The sequence below is a fragment of the Ambystoma mexicanum genome, chromosome 9 (assembly GCF_040938575.1).
Source record: "Ambystoma mexicanum isolate Mex_15411 chromosome 9, UKY_AmexF1_1, whole genome shotgun sequence".
NCBI lineage: Eukaryota > Metazoa > Chordata > Amphibia > Caudata > Ambystomatidae > Ambystoma > Ambystoma mexicanum.
This window is the reverse complement of record NC_090931.1, coordinates 854011291-854037096: the sequence shown is the minus strand read 5'-3', so window position 1 is coordinate 854037096 and position 25806 is coordinate 854011291. Positions and strand designations below refer to the sequence as shown.

Below are 25806 nucleotides of genomic sequence, written 5' to 3'. Positions count from 1 at the left end.
CCCCTGTCCTGCTCGAGTAGGACGTTGACACTGGTCTATAATGGTACAATCCGCGCCCGTTGCCTCAGTTTATGTTTTTCCTCTCACCAGCACAGCAGTCTCGAAGATGAGAATACTTGAGCATTAACCAAGAGGAAGGTGTAAACCACAGAAACTCCTTCTAAACAGAGGGGAAGGATGGGGGGCAATGAGGAATATGTGGGAGGAACATCCAGCCAAAAGAACATTACCAGGAGTAAGTCATTTGTTCTTTGAATGGATTGTGCCCTCCCACGTATTCCTCATCTTTGAAATTCTCCCACAGCAGTGTGTTACAGGAGGTGGGAAAGAAGTGTTTGCATTTTTATAATTTTGGTTTATGCTGTGTAACACAGCCTCTCCAAATCTGGATTCCTGTCCTGAAAGGGAATCTAAACAGTAATATTTTGCAAATGTAAGTACAGAAGACCAGGTGGCAGCACTGCCAATGTTTAGTAGCTTTACCACTCCCTGGAGGGCTGAAGAAGGGGCTACACCTCTGGTCGAGTAGGCCCTCAGACCTTCGGGAATCTCTTTCCCGGCCAGGTTGTAACATTCGGATATACAAAGTATGATCCATCAAGACAGCGTTTGTTTGGTGACCGCTTGCCCCATTCTAGAGCCTGCATAGCCAATCAATAGCTGGTTGTCTACTCTTTGTTTAGAAACCCAGTTGATGTAAAAGCTCAAGGCTCTTTTAGGGTCAAGTCTGTGTAATCTCTCCTCCTCTTTAGATGGATGAGAATAATGGTAGAAGGTCGGTAAAACAATCTTTTCTGTCAAATGAAATTCTGACCCTATTTTGGCAGAAAAGATGGATGAACCCTCAAAACTATCTTGTCCTTGTGAAAGACTGTGAACCGTGGTTTTGAACACAAAGCCTGAATCTCTCTCACTATGCGAGCAGAAGTAAAGGCTGTTAAGAATACCATTTTTAAAGACAACATCCTAAGTGGACAAGAATGTTATGGTTCAAATGGAGAACTCATCTGGAAGTTTAAAAGTAGGTTAAGATCCGAGACCGGGACAATGAAAGGAACTGGTGGGAAGATGTTGGTCAGCCCTTCCAGAAATTGAATGACTATGGGAACCTTGAAGTGGGAACCTTGATCCGGATAGCGCTTTAAAATGGATAGCGCAGTCATAAAGCCCTTAGCTGTAGCAACCTCTAACCCCTGATGGGTTAAATGTAGTAGAAAAGAAAAAACGATGGTGTGTCACAAGTAAGTGGATCAATTCCTTTATCTCTACAGAAGCTGCAAAATTTGTTCCAACTGCAGCATTATAAAGTTTGTTGCTGGCCTTCTGGCCGAAAGCAACACCTCCATGACATCTTCCGGAAGGTCCCAATCTTTGTACCTCAAACTCTCAGAAATCATGCGTGGAGATTGAGGGTCCTGATCGCTGGATGAAAAATGAGCCCCACCTCCTGCGAGAGGAAGTCCTCTCTTTGTGGAAGATGAATTCGAGAGCAGATGGACATTTCCAGAGGTTCCGGGTACCAAGTCCTCCTGGCCCAGTCCAGGGCAATCAGGATCATGGATTTTCAAAATGTGCATAGCCTCTTGAAAACATGAGGAATGACGGGATTGGCAGAAAAGCATACAGAAGTGGAAATTTCCAGTCCACTATGAACTAGCCCCCTAGAGCTCCCCTCGGGGGGACATTCACTGGAGCAGAACTGTGTGCCCTTCCGGTTGACACTGGTCACAGACAGATCCACTGGAGGGGTTCCCCAAAGGGCAAAGATCTTCAGAAGAACTTACAGAGCTAGTTCCCACTCATGGGAGATTGTGCTCTGCTTGCTCAGAGCGTCCGCTGCAGTGTTTTTTTCTCTGGCAATATGAACTGTCAAAAGAGCTATTCCCTCTCTTAGTGCCCAGAACCAGAGATGCATTGCCTACCTGCACAGGGGCAGTAACCCTATGCCCCCTTTCTTGTTGGGGTACTGCATGGCCACTGTTTTGTCCATCATAATCAACACACTCTTCCCCGTTTTGAGGGCAGGAAGGCCATCAGCGCTAGTCTGATTGCCCTCAGCTCCAAAACGTTAATATGGAGTCTGGACTCCGAATGAGACCAGTGTCCACTTATTGAAAGATCTCTCATGTGTGCTCCCCATCCTGTGAGGGGGCGTCTGTCACAACAGTTATCTCCAGCCATGATTGCCAAAAGGGTTCTCCACTAATTCTCCCAGCTGGAACACCACAGGAGCTCCTGGGTGACCTTTATCAGGACCTGGAGAAGGTCTGTCATTCTGACAGAGAATTGAATGAAGGCATCTCATTCTCAGACGAGCATCTGGCACCAGAAATATGCAGGATGCCATGAGACCGTGCAACCTTAGAAAGTCGAAGGCTGGGAGATGCTGGGCACTCTGGAATTCTGGTGGCCATCTGCAGAATGTCTTGAGCCCTCATTCTGTTGCTGTGAAGGGAGTGACAGGTGGAGCTGAGATGTTCCAGGGCCTGTTCGGGAGACCTGGCCCTGATCAGCCAATCATTCAGATAGGGGTAGACGTGAATCCCCCCTCTCCTGAGACTCACTGCCAGCACCACCATTAACTTGGTGAAAACCCTCGGGGCAGAGGTCAGCCCAAATGGCAGAACTTGAAACTGATAATGAGAACCACCAACGGCGAACCTCGGGTACTGTCTGTCCTTGGGATGGATTGGCACATGAAAGTAAGCATCCTGAAGGTCTAATGATACCATCCAGTCCTGAAGCCGCAGAACCTGAAGGAACTGAGGAAGGGTAACCATTGTGAACGTGTCCTTCCTGAGGAACTTGTTCAAGTCTCTTAAGTCCAAGAAGGGTCTCAATCATCCATCCTTTTTTGAATTATTAAGTATGGGGAGTTACTCTCCACTACAGGAACTGGTTCAATAGTACCTTTCTCTAGCAGGGTTAATATTTCCTGCATAAGGAGCGGATCTAGAACTTTGAAAGAGCTGGTCCCTGGTGGATGACTATGAGGGTTTTTTTAGAACGAGAAGGCAGTAACCCAGGGCAACTGTTTCCAATGCCCATGCATCTGAAGTAATAGCCTGCAATTCTGTCATGTTAAGGATTTCAATCAGGCGCTAAACCCTGGTCTGCACAACCCAAAATGCTTATTTTGTTATATATGTAGGTTCAATATTTGAGAGATAGACCACTCATATCACACCTCTTTTCAAATACCCCGGGTCACAATGGCGCAGGAATCAGGCTGTTTGGTAAAGGTAATATATATTTATTTATTTAAAATTCAAATCAAACATATACTTTTTAATATATGGGGCAGCAATCACCAATGTGGTGACAATAACAAATAAGAAGGTATGTAATGCACTTAAATTCATTCTTTAGCAACATAAAATGGAAAACACCAGAGAAATAGGAACACTTTGAATTTTTAGAAAGATAGCACTCAAGTTAGAATTTCCCCCTGCAATATTCCTCAACCCACAAATAATCAATTCTAAAGAGATATAAGGAAGGAGCAGGTAATCAGGAATGAGGAACAATAAACAAAATTTGAATACAACCTTCCCTTCTCAAAAAAGAGAGAAAAACGGATTTGAAACCTTACAATGATAAACTGACACTCGAAAATGGCTGAATAAAACACTGAAAGTGTGCAAAAATCCCTAAATCAGTACAAATTTCTATGGGAGCAACATTGGAAAGATACTAGCAGTCATAAGGAATATATTGAGCAAAAGTAAACAATTTGAATTTGAATGGAAGGTTGAAAATAATTTAGAATAAAAATAACACGTGTAAAATTTAGAAAAAATGTTGATTCCTCCCTAAAATTACCCAAACAATTTTCAATAAAAACGGGTGAAATTCACTGATTTTGAGTGCGGTATTTGGGTTGGGGTGTAGCTATAGGTATTAGGTAGAAATTAGGTATCTAGCTATTAAACCTAGGGAGATATGTAATTTAGAATGAGAGGCGTTTTTAGAAAAATCGGGTAGTGAAAACTGAAAACAAATTCAATTGGGACAAGAACAGTTTTACTCTATGTTTACTCTATACTAGAGCATTCCGGCCAGAATACCAAAGAGGGACATAGTAAGCTCTAGAGTTGATTCATGACTTCTACCCCAGATCCCCAGCACCCGCCCTGACGGAACCAGTCGGATCACTCGAAATAGGATTGATAGTTTAGGATTTACACAAGATGAAAAAGACTAAAGAAATGGCGCTTAGCAAGATAAATCAAGGACAGGATTGCAATAAGGATTCTGACAATGTTACAAGTTATTAAGGCAAGGATAGGATGGTTTAGAGATAGGGATAGGACAAGGCAAGGCAAGGTATGCTATGGTTTTCTATGATTCATATTAATACTTACAGTCCACTTTAATTTAGGATTTTGGACCGTCAAGGGTTATGGTCACCACACAGATCTTGTCTAACACAGGACAGCTGGGCAAATCTGGCAGGACAGGATCAGCTGTGCCGTTCTGGTCAGCGGACTGCACTGGACTGACACTTCTTATTACTGGATACTAAGTTTGCAGCCGGCATGCATCTAGTAGCAGCAAGCCAGGCTGGATCAGGATGCTTCCCTTGGGTTTTTGGGATTTTCTTTGACAATTTGAGGCCTAGCTGAAATGGGATCAGCAATGCATGGGCCTTGGCTTTGTAACAAAAATCTGGAATCAGGATCAAACAGGATAAAGAAATCAGGAACCGGACGCCACACAGAAATTCAGGAAGAAAGCCAGGAATAGGTGTGTGTCCTGTGTGCTGTCAAGGGTCCTTATTTATCATGCCAGATGACATCACTACAGTATATGGCAGGGGCAGGCTTACTACTCCCACCTCTAATAACACAATTGGGCAAGGTAGAAGTCTTCTCCTAGCTCTTCGCTGATTGGATCACAGAAAAAGAATGTCATGTTTATGGGGTGATTTTTACAGTGTTTAGAAACCTCCCCTAGCTAATGGAACCAACATCTAATTTTGCCACAAACAGTTGCAGTTGTAACCTCTGAGAATATCAGATACACAGGTTACATATTTTGTGCATTATATTTCAATCCAAACCCCAAGTCTGTGGGACTTGGTTTCGCCTTGCTGACACATTTTGTTAATTTTAAACATGAAAGATTGGGCCTCAAATTCCCCAACTTCGTACACGGATGCGCATTTACCCCAGGGATGTGTGTACAAAATGTCATTTTCGCAACAACAATACTTTCCCTGTAATCTGTTGCTTTTTATAACTTCTGTTCCTTATGCAGTCATGGGTTCTACCAAGTTTTCAAAAAAAGAGCATTTCATTAGATTTAGAACTACAAACTTTTCATATTTTCCCAATTCTTGCTGCAAAGTTAAATGCCTTTAAAGTTCAGTTACAAAATAGCCCTTAAAACCAAAAGGAAGTCCATTGTCACTTGATTCATTTTTTTTTCTTTCCCCCAACTGCTGTCAATTGTCAGTTTCTTTGAAGCAGGATGAGGGGCCTCTCTCTTGATTTAAGGTTTTATTTCCCCTCACACTTGACAGGTGAGAGTCTCAGCCTGGTCCCTGCCTGGAGCAAAGACGAATTTCTGATAAGATTGTGAAGTTTCTTTGTCCTGGTGCATTCAAAGTCTTTCAAGCTGGCAATTAGCGCTTTCCTGTGCCAGAAGTTTATGATTTGTCACCCTTTCTCAAGGCTAGCAACAGGCAGAGCAAGTTTTCTTTTTTATTAGCTTGCCAACTTAGCCTATGAGTTTTACATCTTGACTTAAACCTGTGGAATCAAAACAGCTTATAAGTGTACTTTTACCAGCAACAAATCCTTTTACATTTTTAAGTAAACAGGCTTTCACACAACAATTTACTTTTACATAGCCGATTTTCTCTATTCAGTCAGAAAAAGAACATTTTACTATTTCTTTAAATTCGGATTTCATTTCCAGCAAATACACACTTTATGCAGTTATAGTTCTTTTCTTGAGTGCTGGAGTTGTTTTGCAGCATGGATACATTCAAACAGGCATCTATTTAGAGTCTTTCTCTGAACAGCTGATTTAGATACTTTTGCAAAGAAAATAGACATGTTTCTGCGTAAAATGAAAACAAAGCCCCTGGTTGATTTTTCAAAGATACTTTTGACAGGAGCTGGCATTCAAATGAGGCCCGGTTCCTCTGAGACACACTGGATGGTCCTGGGCATTGCAGGGCCTTTTTAATCACAGTGGTTCATAAGTACTGGATGAGTTTAGTGCCAAGCAGCACTTTTAAAAGTTGAAAGAGGTGTCATTTTAAAGAGGCATTTTGGGTTGTCAGCAAAGTAATGCTGCCTCTTTCACTTCACTCCATGTTAAATGTTGCAGAGCACAGTGGCACATTCCTGCAGTCAGTACTCTGTACCACCCCACCTGAAATGTGTGTGGCAGGGCGGTGCAGCCATTTTCTGGTTGTTGCAAAAACACAGTTTAGAGATCCTGGCATGCACAGGAGTCAGCGTGGCCATTTTGCTGTTTCTTGCACCACTGCAGCAAAGTGATGCAGTAAAGCACAGCTGAGTGGGTTCATTTATGCCACAGTCAGATGCTGTGAAAGTCTGTCGTCCACTGCAGTCTTGTGAACTAAGTTCTCAGAGAGGTTTTGGGGCGGCTGATGCAGTGGCTGATGGCAAAGTAGCTGCTGCTTAGGCTGCCTTAGTACCTCTTCCCCGTCCACCACAGGGGAATCTTCTTTGGCCTCTTTGAACTGACTGTCCTCTGCCCCTTCCAAATGTGGAGTAGTGATGAAAGAACCTACCCCTCCAGGGCGTACCTTTGGGGCGATTTTGAGGTTGTCTAATCACAGCACCAAGGGATTTGGCTGCTGCCTTGGAAGTTTGCGGTTTCTCCAGACTTTCATCAGCCTTGCTACCAAACAAATGTGTGCCGTCAAAGGGCATGTTAAGCAGTCCGGATTGTACATCTGGAGCAAATCCTGACTTCCTCAATCAGGCAAACCTGCGCATAACTGTACTATCCGCCATTGCTCTGCTGATACTGTCAGCGGAGTTGAAACCAGTCTGAGGGATTCACACATAGCGTAATTTCCATCCTTGACTATGTTCAAAAACCGTCTCATTCTTCCCCTTTGGGGATATGGTCAGCCGCCATGGATATAAACTCACAAAGGGTATGAGTGAACCTAGCCAACTTCAGGGCCATACTTCCAGCCGAAAAACATTTTTGTCTAGAGCGTTGTAATGCTCATCATCCCTATCAGGAGGGATAGAAGGGTAGGCATTTTTTCTAGTGGTTGAGGTGGCAGCTTGTACCACCAGACTCTCCGGAGTTAGGTGTTTTGACAAATAATTGGGATCACTGCTTGACACCCTGCATTTAGAAGTCAGTTTCTTGTTGACAGCTGGATTCAATTCAGGCGCCTCCCAATCGGTAGTTTCACATTTTTGCAAAGCTGCATGGAAACGAACAATTGGGTCTTCCCGTGGTCCTATGTCCAGACTGTTGGTCAGGTCATCTTGGTCAAAAACTGGACTTGGTCTAGTCCATCACATATACTCAACTACCCTCAACATCAACTGCCTATAGGTAACTTCTGCATGATCAGATAGGTCTGATCTGCCAAACTCTACCTCTGGTGAGGTGTCCAAATCACTGGCATCATGTAGACACTCTTGAAGAACCTTTATTCTGGATTCTTCAGAAATTAGGTCCTCAGGGACTGATGGCGTACCATATTGAAGGCCAAAAGGTCTAGATTCATCTGATGATGGCTCTGCATCCTCATAAATGGAGGAAAGGGACTTGAAAAAGTCAGCCCTCGGTAAAGGGGTATTTGTTTTTTCCATAATACCCAATGGGGTCATAAGATTTGTTGACAAAGGTGCCGAAATTGTCGATACTGATGACGTCTACCGCTTCGTCGACGAATTCGACACATGTAGCATTGAGGAGCTCGAAGCCTGATGTATTGATGGCTTTTAATGGGTTTTTGGTGCCGATAGCGCTGATCAAGAGTCTCTCAGCACTGATGGCATTGATGACTCAATCCTTGAAGGGACTTTTCCTCGACTGGAGGGATCCTTACACTGCTCTCGAGGAGTTTTGTAGGCCGGGCCTGAATGCGCACAGGTCTTATGCTTATCAGGTCTTTTGACCTGAGCATGGCTTTTGACAGTACTCAAGGGAGTCAAGGCCACATTCTCGAACACATTCATCATTGTAAGTGTAAATTCTTCCCACTCAGCTGGTGAGGCTGTTATAGTTGGGCATATGAAACATTCCGAAGAGGAACTCGAAGACGTTGAAGATGGCAACCTATGATGCTGTACATTCGAATGTCTTGACGATGACGAATGGAGGGACCACTTCGTGATCGGTATCGCTTACTTTTCTTACGGCGAGGAGAAACAGTTCTCAACTCATCCAAAGTCTGTCTTTTCGACAGAGTCGATGGGGATTTATGGATCCTACCTGTCGCAAGTTTCCCTCTGCGGTCTCTCTCAGGGCTTTCAACATCACGGACAGGCAGTCCTCACAGTCTGATGAAGGATGAGCGGAACCCAGACACCACAAGCATATTCTGTGGGGGTCAGTAACGGACATCTTCGAAACCACAATAACAAACTTTTTTTAAACCTGACTACGGAGTAGAAGACGTGATGATGAAGCTATTTTCGAAGATTTCTTTCGCAAAGGAACGAAGCATACTGTAGACGAAGCGTTAGCTGGAAAAAACAGAACTGAAGCCAACAGACGCTGTGCACACTATATATACCTTCGGTGACGTTGACATTGAGACAGAGGCCTCCGAGGGACATTGTGTCGACAGGAATCGACACACAGCACCCTCTGTTGAAGGCTAAGCTGGATATTGGAAATATCATAAGATAAGGAATACGTGGGAGGACACAATCCATTCAAAGTGTTATTTCTTTTTTGTTTTGAACACTATCCATTCTATCCTGGAAGGAAGTTGTCCAGGATTGCCATTGGTGCCGTTTTCTTTGTACAATCTGGAAAGGGGAACTTTTCAACGAACGAAGAAGGAACTGTGGATTTTTCTTTGAGTGAACTTTTGTTTCTTAGGAGCTTGTCAAGAACTGATTTAAAACTTTATTTTTCCTAGGGAGAAATTAACTTTGGACATTCGTGGGGGAATGAGATCTACCGAGGACAAATAGAAGTCGTCCAAGAGACTGGTCATTTGGTAATCTTTTCTTTATGCTTTGTTTTGATTGTTCTGTTGTTTACTGTGAGGGGCAGTTTTGTGTATACCAGGAGATTATTCCTTAGAATCTAGACTAGGTAGGGAATCCACTGGTAGAGTAGGCTTAATTAGGTTTTATTTGCATATTTCTTTAGAAATAAAATGTCAAAGATTGAGAAAACTACAAGCAGTTGTCTGCCTCACATTACTGACCCCTCACAGGGCTAGAAGAAAAAGAGAAACCAGATCCAGGGTAAAGAAGGAATGAGTCAGAGAAAGAGAACATGAGGCAACCTACATTTTGAACTAGCACTGCAGAGTACCAGAAGAAAACTGTGAAACCAGAGCATCCATGCAAATGAGTGGTAGCAGATGTTGAACACAGACCCTTGCAGTAGCCAGGACAAGACACAAAGCTATCCTGGAAAGCAAGAGATGAAACATTAGACTAACACAATCCTTCCTGAGTGAGTGCAACAGAAGAAGAAGAGACAGAGTGGACTGGAACCCAGATTGAGAAGAGGTTTGCAGACACCCAAAACTGCAGAGGAGAAGAACCAGTGAGAAGGCCATAGCAAAGTGAGTAGATGGCTAAGACAAACTCTGTTATGCTGACGAAAGCAAGCGATTAAGAGAGGGGAGGCTTCTATATCGGACTAGTAGGAAAAGGTCTTAGAGCTATTGAGAAATAAAGCAAGAGGAGAAAGGCTGCCAGATGGAATTTACAGTCCTTGTGTCTAGAGCCTTTGAGAAATAGCGCGTAAGGCTGCATACTTATGTGAACGTGAACTCCAAACTCCCAGTGTCATTGGGAAGCAATGTGTCCAGTGGAATGCTGCAAACCAGAACCTACAGCCCACGTTTCTAGAAGAACCAAGGAATAAAGAAAACGTTTGCATGCCAGAGATTGCAGTCCAGGTTTTTTGTGCTAGTGTGAAATAAAGTAAGAAGAGAAAAACAGTATTCTGGTAATTCCTGCCAAAGTTCCCAGAGGTAATGAGGCTAATTGTACCCAGAGAAGCTTCACTCTGACTTGAAGTCTAAGTACAAAGAAACATTGAGAAATAGTGTGTATTGGGAAACACTGGGCCTCATTACGACGTTGGCGGTAATTAGTCGTTTCTTTACCAGCACCCGGCAATGGAGATGTACCAGGGCATTCCAGTCCTAGTTGACCCAGTACATCCCCATTGCCGGGTGACGGTAATAATTACTCCTCATTCCCATTTGATCCCCATAGGGCTCAATGGGAATGGGGAGATTAGATGCTCCGGCACCATTCGTGAATGGTGCTGGTGCATCCTACATGCTCTGCTCGCGGGTGCTGCTACGCCAGCCAGCAGAACTCGTAGTTTGCTGGTCTGGTAGTAACGGTGCTGGTAGCTTACTGGCGACGTTACTACCGGACCAGCAGACTTGTAATGAGGCCGATTACCTGGGACATCAGCAACTTCTGTCTGCAGAGAATCTACAACCTTAATAGAGAGGAGAAAGGTTGTATATTGAAACACCCAGGTAAAGTTTCAAAAGACGGACTTTTGAAATTCACCTCTGCTCTATGCAATCAAATATACAAAATTACCATATTGCAGAAATCAGGGTCAACGATGGGACACCTGGTTTATGAGTACATGTTGCACAATGTGTGGAGTTACAAACACTGCGCCCTTGCTGAAAGGATCTTACCCCAAGATGGCGTTGTGGAAAGGCAGAGGAGCATGGCCAGTGTTGGGCCTCACCAAAGCTGGAAGAAAGTGAATGGGTGAGGTAGTACACGCTCAGACAGTGCCTGGGGAGCGGGTGAAAATTCTCTGCCTGGTGCAGGAAGCTTGGAGTCTGACCGACATCAGCATGTATGTCTCTAGCAGGGGTGACCTACATCTCTCCTCTATTCCACCAACAGCTTCAGGCATCGAGAGGCCCCACATTTCAAATAAATAATGACTTTACAGAGAAGGCAAAGCAGAATCTGATGGCAGCATGTGAGGACAGATGCTGTTCAGCAGGACGCCTGATATCTCATCATCCTCTAAGCACATGACCACGTACAGCTTCCTCCAACATGTTTAATCTATCCCTAAAACTCTCAGACTCTTCCCCCCTGCAGCAAAGAGCAGGCAATGAGAAGCAAGCTTTATCCCAGATGCCCTTTACACGCTCCAGCACACAGTCATATTCGAGGCCAACGCCATTATCTACGTTCCCCTTTCCCTGGAAATCACCCACCAGACTGTCCCTTCCCCATTTGTAATGGATATGAGGCAGGCAGCTCCAGTTTATTCAGAAGGGAAGCATAGACCTAAAAAATCTGCTGCGGAGAGACTGTATCCATCAGAACCAATGTTGCCCATAAAGTACGCAACTTGCTCTTCTAATAGATACCATATCCTGTGCATATTCTTTATTTTCAAAAGCAATACCCAGCAATACCTGACAATTGCGGGTGGAGTGGCCTCAGAAGTACCAAAAGATAAAGAGATCCATTTAACCAACATTTTTACTCCCAAACTGGGATTCTGCCTTAGCATCGAAGTCCAGACAGTAGTGCTTAGCAATGCGGTCTCGACCATGTAGATGCCCTAAAGATTTCTTAAATCTCTCTAAAAAGGGGCCATAGCTCCGCGGCTGCTAGTGGAATGCCCCACAATCCCCACTGAGGGGACTTTTGCTCTGATTCATAGATAGTTTTTGCATCTGAAGATCCATCTGGTTCAACGCCACTCTCTGGGATTCATGCAAAATATCAACAGTGTTCTATTATATTTCTTTTCAATTCTATTCTATTCTATTCTATTCTATTCTATTCTTTGTGTGTTCGTCAGAACTAGGACTGTAAACACTTGTGACCCGTTTAGGATCTTGCATTTGTAACCTCTCCTCTGCCATTGATGAACGAAATGGAGGGAACATGCTGGAAGTCAAGTCACCTGATTCATTTGAAACTCACCATGCTCATGGTACAGATTGTGTAAGGCTTGTCAGGCCAAAAGGGCCTACAACTCATTCTTGATCCAGGCAACTGTAAAGGGCACTAGAACCGCCATCTTCAGTGTAAAGAACGTGAAACTACACCTTTGCATTGTCGCAATAGGTGGTGCCATCAGCTCTGCCAAGACAATATTCAGGTCCCATTGAACTTGAATTTATGGCACTGGGGTATACTGGATGCCAAACCCTTTGGAAACTGCATCACAATAGGGATTCCAAAGAACAAACCATGCCATGGCATCCACATAAAGATGTACAAAGTAGCCAGGTAGCCTCTTACCTCGGACACCTGTAAACCACCCTTCATTAAGAAAAGTGAAAAATCTAGCACAAAGGCCAATGAAGACAAAAAAGGGTTAATCTGTTGGTGGACACACCACAAGCAAAAAGGCTACCATCTGCAGAAGAACAGATTTCTTGAACGTTGCAGTCTAGACAGAACCGTAAACTCCAGTACTCCTTAGATAGATAATGATCCTGAAATTGCTGGTGTTGAGAGATCAAGCATGAAGCGGAAGCCGGCTCAGGTATGGATGGAAATTTCTACCAGCTTCCTGCGTCTGCTTGTCCTGTACCATCAGAATCTTCCAGAGCACCCTGTGGGCGAGTTTATGCAGGACCCCACACCAAGGCCCCCATAGCCACTTAGTTCATCAGCCTATAGTACCTGAACTTCCTCAGAACTAACTAGATCAGGGGTACTGGAGGGAGTGCGTACATCAGCGTGCAGTTCCATGGAATAAGCAACACTCACTCAAAGTACTCTTTCTGGGACACTTGCAACAAAGTGCAGGCATTTAGATTGGTATCGTTTTTAAATAATTCGACCTGTCAATGTCTTATCTCTCCAAAATGTGGTCCACCACTGTCTGATGTAGAGATCACACTTTTTTTGATTGTTGAGTTGTTTATATAGTGCACCTAATGAACCAAACCGTGTGTCTGCGCAGATTGAATCTAAATACCCTCAAGCAAGCACTGCGAGAAAAAAATTTATATACTAAATTCCAGACATGAATCCTCTAGGGGCTCCTTATAATAGCACCATTTTATGCCAGTTACTTGAACAAATAGGTCTTTATGGTTTAAGAAAAAAGCTTACATTTCTAAAGGCCCGAATTTCCAGTGGCAGCTTAGTCCTTAACTTTGGCCTTTAAACCACAAACCTACGATCTTCCATAACTACACAATTTGAAAGGGGAATTTGCAACAACAATTTATAACACAACCGCAGCTGTCGAGTTGGTTGGTACTGACATATTTTTTCTGACAGATAGCCAGGGGCCAGCATATTCACGCATTGAAAAACCAAGCAAAGCATTTTAAAATCAATTCGGTCTTTCACCATAATCCAGTGTAAAGATTGGCAGAGACAAGATTCGGGGCAGATTTTCTCACTCGGAAATTCAGTCGAACAGCCATATTTTGGGCTCTTTACAGTCTCTGGATTTGTGTGGATGGGCTACCTGCCAGCAACCCATTACAGTAGTCCAGGCAAGAATTCACCAGGGCTACAACCACCACTACATGGTCCTTTGCCGGGATAAAAGGGAGGACCTGTCTCGGGAGGCGCAAGGTGAAAAAAAAACTGACTGCACCTTAGCGTCTCCTGCAAGATACACCCCAGATTTTTATTTTAGGGGCAAATGATAGACGTGAGTCCAGAAAGCATGGAGACCCTGGGCGCCTACTAACCTCCAAAAGATGTTTTAGACCGAACAGTGCTACCTCTGTTATTTCAGCGTTCAGGAGAAGCCAATTGGAGGACATCCCTGCCATGCAACAGACTGGTGATTCTGCCAAATCTCACATTGCCCTCCCTGCAAAAAGGTTCCACCAAGGTGCCCCAGGCAATCAGCCACATCCAGTGCCTGAGTCTCTCTGCACACATTGAGAGAGCAGCACCCCATGATTAATGACAGTGCATGCCATTGAATTTGCCCGTCAGGACCATCACTCTTTTTACATGTAACTGTGTTGGAAAGGTTTGCATAACGAGGCAAATCGCACACTTTCCACTGACTGATTTGGAGCCCACATCCCTTGCTGTTTGACCACTTCTCTTCCACATGCAAATAGTTGACATGGGTGCCTGGAGGCCCCCAATATTATGGTGGGGGAGTACTTTACTCTTCCAGACTTTCAGGAGCAAGTAGACCATGGATTACTTTCTCCTGAAAGTCTGGAAGAATAAAGTGCTCACCCACCATAATGTTCTGCTCTCTGCTCAACCAGCTCAAGTCCTGCACCAAGGCAACGCTCACCAACAGTTTGTCCTTTAATAACCCAGTCAGTTGAGTCCATCTTAACCTCAGCTCCTACTGTAAGCGTTCTCATGTGAAGCATCATCTAAGAAACAAGCAGGAAAAGCGGTTATATGAATGTCTCCTGTATTTTCTTTGCAGAATGGCAACTTGGCTGAATTTCTTTTGACTGATTTTGTCGCTTTTGTTTACCAAAAACAGAGGGGGGGACCACCATACCAAGCCAGAACACCAACTATAGACCTTACCACAAGTTACCATCTATGTGCTTGTGGTAAAAATAATGTTAAAGTGGCAAAAATGTATTCTGCAGAGAGTTGCCATTCGGCAAAAGTAGTGTATTCCGGGAAGGCAAGGGTACCAAGCTCAGCATCCTCAAGAATAACCAGGCTGCAAACATGCCCCCTAATTGACAGTTCGTTACAGTAGTCCTGATTGCCCAAAACCTTAGAGGAGGCAGAACAGCCTTCATCTGTAGTGCCTCCTGTACTACCCTTATAAACTGCAGCTGCATTTCCAAGCAAATTTGCCTGGTCATTGTTTAAGTAGCAAACCAGATTATGAAACAATCTCTTCATATTCTGAGGTGTTGACAGTATCCCTCTCGACTGGACGACTTCGTCAACCAATCAGAATCAACATCGCCACCTTTATATCTCTTTTTTTCATTAACTTGTTTGGGAAACCTGGGTATAAATTAGGCCTCAACTTTCCTGGCATTTGCTTTGGAATAAGAAACTGACTAAAACATGCTGACGTGTTCTTTGTGGCATTTTTTCTAGGGCTCTTTTTATAACCATAATGTCCAGTTCCAAGAGCAACTCTGCTGACGAATTTCCTGTTGCTGCAATTATGGTGGGCAATCTGGAAGAAATGTCAAAAAACGCAAGGACTGTGCCCCATCTCCACGATCTGTAAGATTCACTGATGCGATGTCAGAGTCTTCCAATGTCCAACAAAGTCTACTAGCATGCATCGCACTGGTGTTTGATGCTGTGACAGCAAAATGAATTCCCCATGGCAGCTGCCACCTATGAGGCCACTGGCTGAGCAAGAGTCTTTGAACCCTCCTTCCTCGCAGGCCTCCTGATGGACTTTGCTGGGTGTACTCCAGCCAATTTGCTGCATCTGTGGAGTAGCAGAATGTACCTCTACTGTTGCTCCATAAAGAACAGCTTCAGTTAACCGACAAGCCTACAAACATGGCTGTATGTCCCTGAATGTCGAGGGCGTGGTCAACCATTTGGCCTGGACATCTGGAGAGAAACCAGACTGCCCCAACCAACCAAAGCATTTAGAAATAGCAGCCATCGCAATCTTCCAGTCCACTGAATCTACTGTGTACAGTCCAGTTTGAATAATGTCCCTTGAGGCCTCACATCAATCGGGGTCCACTTTCTTCAATATCCTACAATAGGGCATACTGATACCACCTCAAGGTAGTAGCCATGTTCACTGACCTTTGTGCCCAAGAACCTGAGGTGAACACTTTCTTTGCTATAGCATTCTTTCTTTTCTACTCTATCCAGAGGCAGGGAGGGAAAAAACATAGGGTATTGAATTTGGAGCAAGCATATTGTCAACATGTTGTCAAAATAGGTGAAGGGTTTCCTTTCAATGGTCTACATTTCCTGAAAAATGTATCTATTTAGAACAAGGACTGAAACCGGATGCTCCCATGTAGATCTATAATGGGGTCTTTCAAACACTTTCAAAAAAGGCAAGTAAGAATGGTCCTCATTAGGCATTTTCTGCAGGACATCCATAAATGTGTCATGATCACCATCAAGAAAGTTTGTAGTGACTCTGGCAATCCGAGACAGACATAAATTAAGCCTGGGCAAACCTTTGAGAAATTGATGCACAGACTCACGCAAATCTCCATGTGAGCTTTAGGTTGGTTTGAGGGTTCCCAAGGATCTCTCTTCCAGACCAAATCTGCCTGAATCTCCTTTAAGAGCAACACATCTTCGGGGAGGTTTGAGAGAAGTTTAGCCAGGCTGGATAGTTGGGCTGATTCTTTGGAAAACATACACAAAATAACTTAAAAGGTTTCAGGAAGGGAGATAAAGGTCAGGAGAAAAGGAGGGGCAAGAGGAAATGGAGTCCTGTGCATCTGTGAATGCTATCCTAGTAGGACAGCACATGCAACTCTTCAGAAAACTATCTCAGTAGATGAATGCCCCAGCTGCCTGTAACCTGTAGGTCCCAATTTCAGAATCTGGGTAAAAAGAAGTCAGTCATTTATCCTTCTGAAGTTGATAAAATTGTTAAGGTTGAAGTGGGGAAACTTAAGATTGGATTTCAGACCAGCAAGATCAGTCACATATCAGGCATGCCCGGGCCTGCTTTTTATTATTTAATATTTGAGTATTATTGAGGTTTATAATATTTCATTATAGGGGAATTCATAATGAACACGGACCTCTGTAAATCATATAGGATGGGGACTACGGAAGTAACATGCCTAATGCTAGGAAGAGTTTGTGGCTGCAAATCACCAATGACCTCAGGAAGGTCAGTAGGGCTAAGTCAGTCAGTCACATGTTAATCATTCATGATCTAGACGCTGGACAGTCCTTAAAGGGTTGCCATCTAGTCAGGTAGAATTGCAATGATATGAGCCGCGTACCTGGGACAAAACACATAACCTATCGACAGTAAGAGTGGCCGAGTCTCAAAACGTTTGCTGGGGCACATGAAGGGTCAGAAGCCGAGCTAGTGCATCTCAATTGTGCCCCAAAAAAGATGTACGCCATTCATAAAGTTCCTTTGAATGTGTGCATCAGATGATGTGCATGGCTCTGCTGGGCATGAAGTTGCCATGTTTCTAGCCGATCACTCCTGCCGTCCTCGTGGCCAGCGCGATTGGCTTATGACATCACTAGTCACAGTCGACTTCCTATTCCCTGGAGAAACCCATGTTCTCTATACACGTGCATGACTTAGGAGTTATATTTTAAAAAAAAATCAGAAGCTATAATAAAATAGAAAAACCCTACATTTTTAAAGAAAAAAAGTGGTGGAGCATGTTTTAACATAAGAAAATAAAACACAGTGCAGTATTAATTTTTGTGATCATCTTTCAAAATGTGAGCTACTGTCGCGGAAAGCCGAGGGCAGCTCTGAACAGCTTTCCAGAAGATAAAGTCGCAGGTTGAAAGACAATGAAATAGCACCCTGTCATAAATCACTGGTGGGGGCATAATACAGGCTGCCAGACACCAGGCGAGCATGGAAAAATCCCCCCTAGCCCCCGAAAAGCCGTGCTTATAAAATCACGTCAGCCATCATCAGCAGAGCCACGCGCCTCACCCCGAAAACGATATGAATTAATAATAATAATAATAAAAAAAGCAATAAAAGAGCAGAACTCGAAAAATTTGTAGATAATCACATTATCCAAGATGGGCCATAATCTCGCTGAGCTGTGAGGGATTCTTTCATTACAGTGGGCGCCTGACGCAGCGTTCAACGTGAGCCACTTCCCGTCCTGCCTCAGCTAGTCCGGGCCCACTACCGGCTAATTAGGCGAAAGCGTATCGATGTTACGCAGCCATTATCCGCAACTCTATGATCTAATTAAGGCTTCCGGTATGATGAGAAAAAATAGAAGAAAAGGGCGATTCTCTTCTCTCTACTGGAGTTCCCTGCTGCTTTACTGAAGTAGGTTTTGATAATAAAGATAGCCTTGGCTTTAAATTAAATGTCATTTCATCAGAGCAGCTGGGAACTGAAGTGTTCAGCTGTCCTTGAAGGGAAGCTGCCACCTCAGCTGCTGGTCTCCCCATCCATCCTGGGGGCCTGCAACAAGGTATTGACTGGAGGCGTAAGGTTGCCGAGAATGGTGGCCATTATTAAACCACCCTAGCCAGACGAAGGCCCATAGATCTCAACCTTTCAAGTCCACATGGTGGGTGAAAACACACAATTTCATTGTGGATGGGTAAGAGTCCATTGAAGTTAATGGACGGATAAGGGTCTTGGACGGTGAGGGGACACTTTCCCTGGCAGGTGACACCCGCCAAAAGCGGGTGAGTTGAAAAGTATAGGTTTGAAGGAAAGGAAGGTGGAGTCTGGGAACCTAGCCCTCAATTTCCGTTGAGGGGCCCCAGTCACTGGTTCCAATAGCGCTTATGTGATTGAAGGAAATGCCATACTTATCCGTGTGGGCATCTGGAGGACGCCGAGAATAGTGGCAATGATTTCAAGGCTCACTAAAATTGGTAGTTCTGAAAATCAGAGGAAAATAGCAAGAAAGCGAATTGTGTTCTTTATTTTATTTAGATTTCATTTATGGACAGGTTGTCAGTTTTTTTTGTAAATCAACGCAGGTATCATTATGCAACAAGATATCAAATACACATTCACATCTTACATTACAACACCCCATTAATTTCCCCAAAACATAGAAAAAACATCTAAACAATACAATACATAATAACTTGCCTCTTCGGTAAAAGCATTCCATGATCTTTGAAACATAGGAATGGCCTCATTGTAAAATGTGATTTTTATTTTAATCAACAAATCACCTATTTTAATCTCAGGAAAATAAGAAGTCTGTGGACAAATGGTCATGTTACAAAGGCAACAAAGTTGATCACGTCTAACAAGAATGGTAGGAAAAGATATGTTTGATGTCAGTTAAGGAACAAACCTGTGGAACAGGTGACAATGACCTGTCCTGACATGGCCAGCAGGAAGTCTGACTAGTGAGAGGAAGTCTGCAAAAAAGGAATTCAGGGGAATAGGCTCCATGTACACCATAGGGCCAGGTATCAATAAAGGTTCTACCCTGTAAGACATCTCTCAACGAAAGGCACTTCTCTCCTGCGTTGGATACGATATGGAATAAAACAGATGCCTGAGAAAGGTACTCTGCAATGGCATAATGTTTTACAAATACATTTTTCTAATAATCATAAACGCAACATCACCCAAACAATTGATGATCATCCCTACAGGCACCCACATAAACTATCCTACATATAATTGTGGATAATCTCTTCAAACGTCAACATATAATATACCTGATCACATATAAAACTCTTATTGCCCAGTTCCTCAAATTATGTTGCATGGTGACCACCAACAAAAGTCATCATCAAAAAACAAAAAAAAACAATATTGCTCAATACCACAAGTTATATTATATAATGACCACAGTCAAATGCGAACATGTACTTCAGGCAAAGTTTGGTCAAGAGAAAATTGCATAATGGCATTAGAATGAAATATACATATTTACTGCAAGTTGTCATGAGTTTCGACCATGAACAGTTCATCAATAGATGTGTATCCCAAAGTATTACTTGTGACACCCATTGTCAGTGGTGGATCCCGTATCAGTGCTTCTTGCCGAGGGGTGCTACCTTACATGAATAGCTCTGCACACAAATGCTCAGTTATGATAATAGCCGCTGTTACATTAAAGAAGACTATCAAATGAAAAGTACTTCCCAAACTCGAAAGCGCTCCCAAACAATCCAGCACTAACGAGGGAGTCACTACCGTGCTGTCTGGGTGGATAGCCCAGACGTTAAGTGCCTGCCTCTCGTGTGAGGCCAGCCTGACCGTAGAAGTTCAAATTACATGGAAGAACCTACAGAGATTCATTCTTTTGAGGTAGATAAATGGAGTTCCATAAAATAGAGTAATAACACCAGTTTTGTACAGTACTTAAAATTGGGAGGACTCTGGCAATGAACTATATAAGAATACAGATGTGTATACTATGCATATGTTATGTTATTAGTATTTTATACTGTGCACAATTCCACCATAATGGTCTTAAAACCCTGAAGAATATCAGTGCAAAGCCAAATTATGACCCTGAGCAGTGGCAGGCAGATTGTGGTCTGTGGGTTGAAAAGGAATGGGGAGAATTTGCTGGAATTGTATGGCATTAGTAAAGAGTTTGCGGCTGCACTAGGCATATGATTGCAGCACCTTATTTACAGTGACTACGCCATATGGAACGTCACTCAAGGTTTCAGTATGCAGTGCAGTGGGTCCCGGGTCTCTTGGTGGTAGAGATTTCTAGAAACCTTCTTTTTCTATGTTCATTCACTTGAAAGTGTTAATTCAATGATCCAAACAGCTTGGCTTCTTGTCTCTCTCAATAACTGTAACGCTGCTTCTGTGAAGTCACTCGGCAGCAGTCTCTTTAGCTTTCAACCTTTTGGTAATTCTCATCCACAAATCCTCCTCATAGTTATTTTCCACCCACTCATTCCTTCCTCCTACCTCTGGCCCCTTTAGCCACTACTGGAGACCACTTTAGTTCCAGGTGCTGAACAGTGGTCTGGCAGTCTGGGGAACTGGTTCTTCTCACAGAGTAGACATCTGCAATTCCTCCCAAGGAAGCTCAGAATCTGCTCCACCTCTCTAGCCGTCTTGGCTCTTCTATTGGTCTTGCGGTCAACACTGCTCATCAGATGGACACCACAGTGCAATTAGTGCCATATCGCCTGTTAGCTTGCACAGTTGCTGGGGCCTAGTCTTCTGTTCTCCTTGCAAAGTCAGCTGGAGCTCATAGATACTCTAGCGGGTAACCTCATTAAGCTTCCTGAAACATGGAATTTACTTTTTTTTTTTATTACCTGCAGTGCTATGGGGTTGCTTGCATGATCAGAGATAGTGAACCAACTAGGAGCTCCCTATTTCAGTTGGTATGAAGGACAACTCGACACAAAATGTGGAGTTATTCTTTTAAATGCTATATAAAACCATCCACAAAGCCCCTTGTACACATCCCACGTGACAAGATCAAGGCAACTGAAATGAGTAACATGAACAACTTTATGAAAACAAGTATTTTTGCATCACTAAATCGGCCATAGAGGCCTACCAACAAAAAAGAATAAGCAGGGTAAATCATCCCTATTAGTAGAGGCGGATGGAGAAGTCATACCTTGGGGTGTCTCTTGACTGCCTGCTTTGTTGGATCTTTTGTTGGATCATAGGGGCAAACTCCTTCCTGTAGAAGGGCTTTCTCCCTGGCTTCTTGAAAGGTTTTCTTTGTGGCTCCTTCCACTCCTTCCCCTTTTGCTTGTTTGGCACCTGTTGGACGACAATACATACTTGGTCATTTCTAGGCTCCCATGAGCAATTCCTAGGATGAAGTAATACATTAACAGTTTACTAACCTGGATAGCAAGTTCTTTCATATCATTACTGTTCCAATCTATCACTAAAGTTTAGATTTCAGATTCTCAGGGGGTGGGACATTGTAAATGAACAACATGGCCTATCAGCTTTTAAAATGACAGCTTCAAACAGCTATAAATCCTAGGGTGAAACTAAGGCTAGATGAAAGTGAAAAGTGAGTGAGTGGTGGTTAGTAAATACACTAGGCCTTGTTCTGGAGGAGAGGAATTCGCTGATGGGCCCATTGGTCAACACTCACCCTCTAGAACTTGTAAGACAAGAAAGCTGCACCATGTGAGGACAGGGGGTGCAGGATTCACTTACTCCGACACGACTCAATAACGAGGACACAGTAGTTTGGCAAAGGGAAGTCTGTTTAATGATACATACATCAAACAGGGAAACAAATGGGAATCAGCTTTAATGCGATCACCTGTCTCGCTCCGACTTCCTCGAACTTCAGTCGGACAGCACTTCTTATAGGCAAAAATAGTCATTATTGACGTGTGACTTTACAAAATCACAATGCAATATAATTGATTAGGAAAGGTAACTTAAGTATAGGTGTTATATCTGTATATGATAGTAGGGCATGCAGATTGGATAACTCTTTCGGGTGGGCGTCTACGCCCATCCCTCTACATCACGCGTGATAGATGTCACTACAACTACAACGTCCTATTGATTACAATATCTATAGGACTCCAGATAACTTGGTCCATTGTGATTGGGCAAGTTACACACCTAGACATAAATTTCCACTTTTAATTAGCAGCATGCAGAATGGACACCCCTGTGCCTGGTGTCCAAAGTTTCACCCATCAGTGTTTTAGGGCGACGTGTCAATTAGTTGGCTAAGGATGGCCTCGAAACTGTAGTCTCTTATCGGGAAAAGTTATGGCATCCTCGGGTCCTGGATGACATCAGGCGATGGTACTTCTTCGCGCCTGGCTGGTCACGTGTTGGTTCACCATGAATCTGCTTCAGTTTCCAGCTTTTAATGCATTTAATTCTGTGTCGGCCTAGCCACCTGCATGGGCTCCCTTATCTTGACCTTCATGAAGCAGGCTGGTATGCTCTGAAGTTGGAATCTTGTGAGCTGACACTCTCCTCCCCTTCTCTGGTTGACCTCGATTTCCTAGGCATGAGCCGCTCTTTCTTGCCTTTGGCTGGGTTTCGAAACTTGGCCTGTCAGGCCTCTGGCCGCCTGGGTACATTTCTGCTTTTACAAAATGGAGTCGAACTTGTATAATGTGCCTTATTGAGGTAGATATATGGTTGGCGCTTGCTGCTCTATCTTCTACTGAGCATTGCAAGCAATATAGATTTCTTAGCATCTTGTGTTTCAAGCCTATTTACACACGTTTAACAGGACGGTTGCTTCCATCTTGTCTCGTAGCACTGTTTCCTCACGTTGTAACATTGTCTCCTCTCTGAACCATTCCATTCAATTTCGTAGTTACTCGCACTGGCGTGTTATCTCCGATAGCTGCTCTTGTTCATTCTCGGATCTGTTCAGGCCCTTGTGTCATTTCCACTGGCCTTCCATTAAGGCTTTTGGGGTCTCTTCGTGGACCGTGTCTAGGTACTACTCATTTCGTATCAGCGGCTGGTATGGCTGTCTGATAGGGTACCGTGCTGCCCAGGGTTGTCTGGTTATGGGTGCTTCAACTGGTAGGGACTTTCTGATGTATACTGGGTAGAGTCCCACTGCAGCTCTTTGTAGGTTCATTTGCTCTTCACACGTCACATACCTTGGTGAGTATGCTCCTGGTACCTCGAAATGAGGGGAAGGGGTGCAGGCAATTTCTGGGACCTCCTCTACAGCCTCATCACAAGTTGGGCAGTATCCCAGCCAGGGCTATCTTAAGCTATTTTGGGGCACAGAACTCTTTGGGGCCCCCCTCCACCCTGAATATGTGGTTGTGCCACCCTCATCAAGATCACAACCCATCGTTTTTTATATGCTGCCACGCAGCGATCAAAATAAGAATGGATATTTGTATTCAGCCCCCTTACCCTCTTTATTCTTGCTGTAATCAGAATGATAAACAAGGAGCATTTCAAGAGTAACATTTTCAGTCCCTGACAAGGGTCCTTGTGTTCTAGCATAGATGCAGGACACTTTATCAATAGCAGCCACGAGGAAGGTACACCAGCCATAGCATAAATGTAGGACACAGAACGTATGAAAAAGTTCCACATAGTCCAGAATAGATTGATGGCTCAGATTGGCTGCTTCACAGAATGCAAAAAAGCTCAGGCATGGATGCAGGAGACCAATTGGATGACAGGAGCAAACTACACATACAATAGCGTATACAGTGGGTGAAGATTAGAAGCTAGCAGGAAGGTGTCCATATCAAGACGGACTGAGAGTAGTTTATCCATTAGAGAGCAAGTGTTTCTGGTGTGCAATATGTCAATGCACACTATTATTATAGAGGAAGCAACACTGTAGCCAGTGAAACCATTAGTGTGGCTTTTTTGAAGATCATACCGTGAGAACGAAATCACTCTGAAGGGCAACAATTGTGAAAGATCTGGGGACTGGCAATTTTGACAAGTTAGGCAATACGAGATTAAATGAGATGCCCAGGATCACACATTGGTTTAGAGTTGCTGTTGGGATTGGGATCATACCAAAATTAAGGAGGTAAACATTTCAAAGCCCGAAATACAGAATTTTGAGAGCCCCAGTAACAGTAAGTTCTCATTCCCATGGAGTCCACTAGGACACCATGTGAATGGGGTCGCTGAAGCACTGCCACCATTACTAACGGTGCCGGTGCTTCAGTGAAAAGTCTTTCGATAGGGGCCTAAACTACTGGCAAGCCTGACCTGCCGGTAGTACACTGCCCCTACTGGCAGACTCAGAGTAAGGCAGTCCGGGAGCAATGCCGGAGCTGCTTGTACCGGCCATTTTACTGGCCTTTTTCCCGGACCGGCTTACTCGTAATGAGGGTTTTAATCTCTATTTCCCTTTTGAATTTTAAAGCTTTAAATATGCCCAAAACACAGGCTTGTGAAATTGTTACTTCCAAATGTGCAGAAAAGAATCTGAATTGTACAAAAAAAGCAAACTAGTTTTTGTGTCAAATGGGCAGAACTTAAAATATGCTTGCCAGAGGCCTGCAATATCGGGTTCACTTTCCTCTGTCTTGAACGCCTTTCACTTAAATAGCATACATAAAAAGAAAGATCAGGTAATGGGCTGAACAATGCCACCAAGATATGAGAAGGAAACCCATAGGAAAGGCTGAGTCGGCCTTGCTATAATTTGGTATTGTAACCTTGCACATGAACATAGATCTCTGCAATGAGCACTTAACACACTGAGCTATATTCTGAACCAGCACTCACATTCATCAATATGCATTTCAACATTAACTACTGCACATGATCAATATAAATCAATACCGAAGGTGAGAATGCTACAAAAGTCGTGCCATAGTGAACGCACAAACTATGTATCCCACAGTGAACACAGAAAGCTTTACTGGTTTATTTGACCAGAGCAGAACGTACTTGTCAACATTAGACAGGCATTAGGTTTAGAGCCTCAACTGCATGTCATTAAAAAAACCTGATGTGTGCTGTTTAAGTTTGGTGAACCATGGGAACTGACCTCTTTAGCTCTGGCCGACTTGTGGCGACCCCTTCCAAGGTGGGGGCCCGGGGCAAGTGCCCCTTTTGCCATCCCATAAAGACGTCTCTGATCCCAGCCCTAAATGCGCCGGGATCCGGCCAATGCCATGTGTGTTACCGCAACTCTGTCTGGCACAATTTGCGCTGGATCCTGAGTTGCAGGGGTTCGGGGGATGGCAAGTCCCAATTCCATTGGGACCCAATGGGGTTGGGGTGGCGCTATTAGCGCCGACTCAATTAACGCTGCACTAATAGCGCAGAAAATTGAGGTTTTTTTTCATCCAGCAAAATGCTGGAGGTAAAACTCCCATTTTACGCCAGACTGATTGGGCCAGCCTTTAAATGCGGTAGTAATCGCGTTACCGCTGCATTTAAAGGCTACCAACCAATTCATGAAGAGGCACGGTCTGCTTTTGGAGACATGGCTGAAAACCTGCTGAAACACTGTGGTCCTAGGTGAGCATCGCCAAAAGATTGCTCCTGTGCATCAAATCTCGTTTCCAAAAGGGAGCACTTACCTGGTATGGGCATTTACCCATTTCACTGAATCCCGTTTCCGCACACATTTTGTTAACG

At 43.8% G+C, this 25806-nt stretch overlaps 1 protein-coding gene across 1 annotated transcript in view; it reads right to left on the bottom strand.

The window, feature by feature from the left end:
• SPAG16 (sperm associated antigen 16) overlaps positions 1 to 25806 on the bottom strand; it is a 2683085-nt gene that overhangs the window by 2345193 nt on the left and 312086 nt on the right. Inside the window, exon 9 of the mRNA XM_069615929.1 lies at positions 21347 to 21495. Within this exon, the coding sequence (XP_069472030.1) occupies positions 21347 to 21495 (149 nt within the window). The remainder of the gene's footprint in view (positions 1 to 21346; positions 21496 to 25806) is intronic.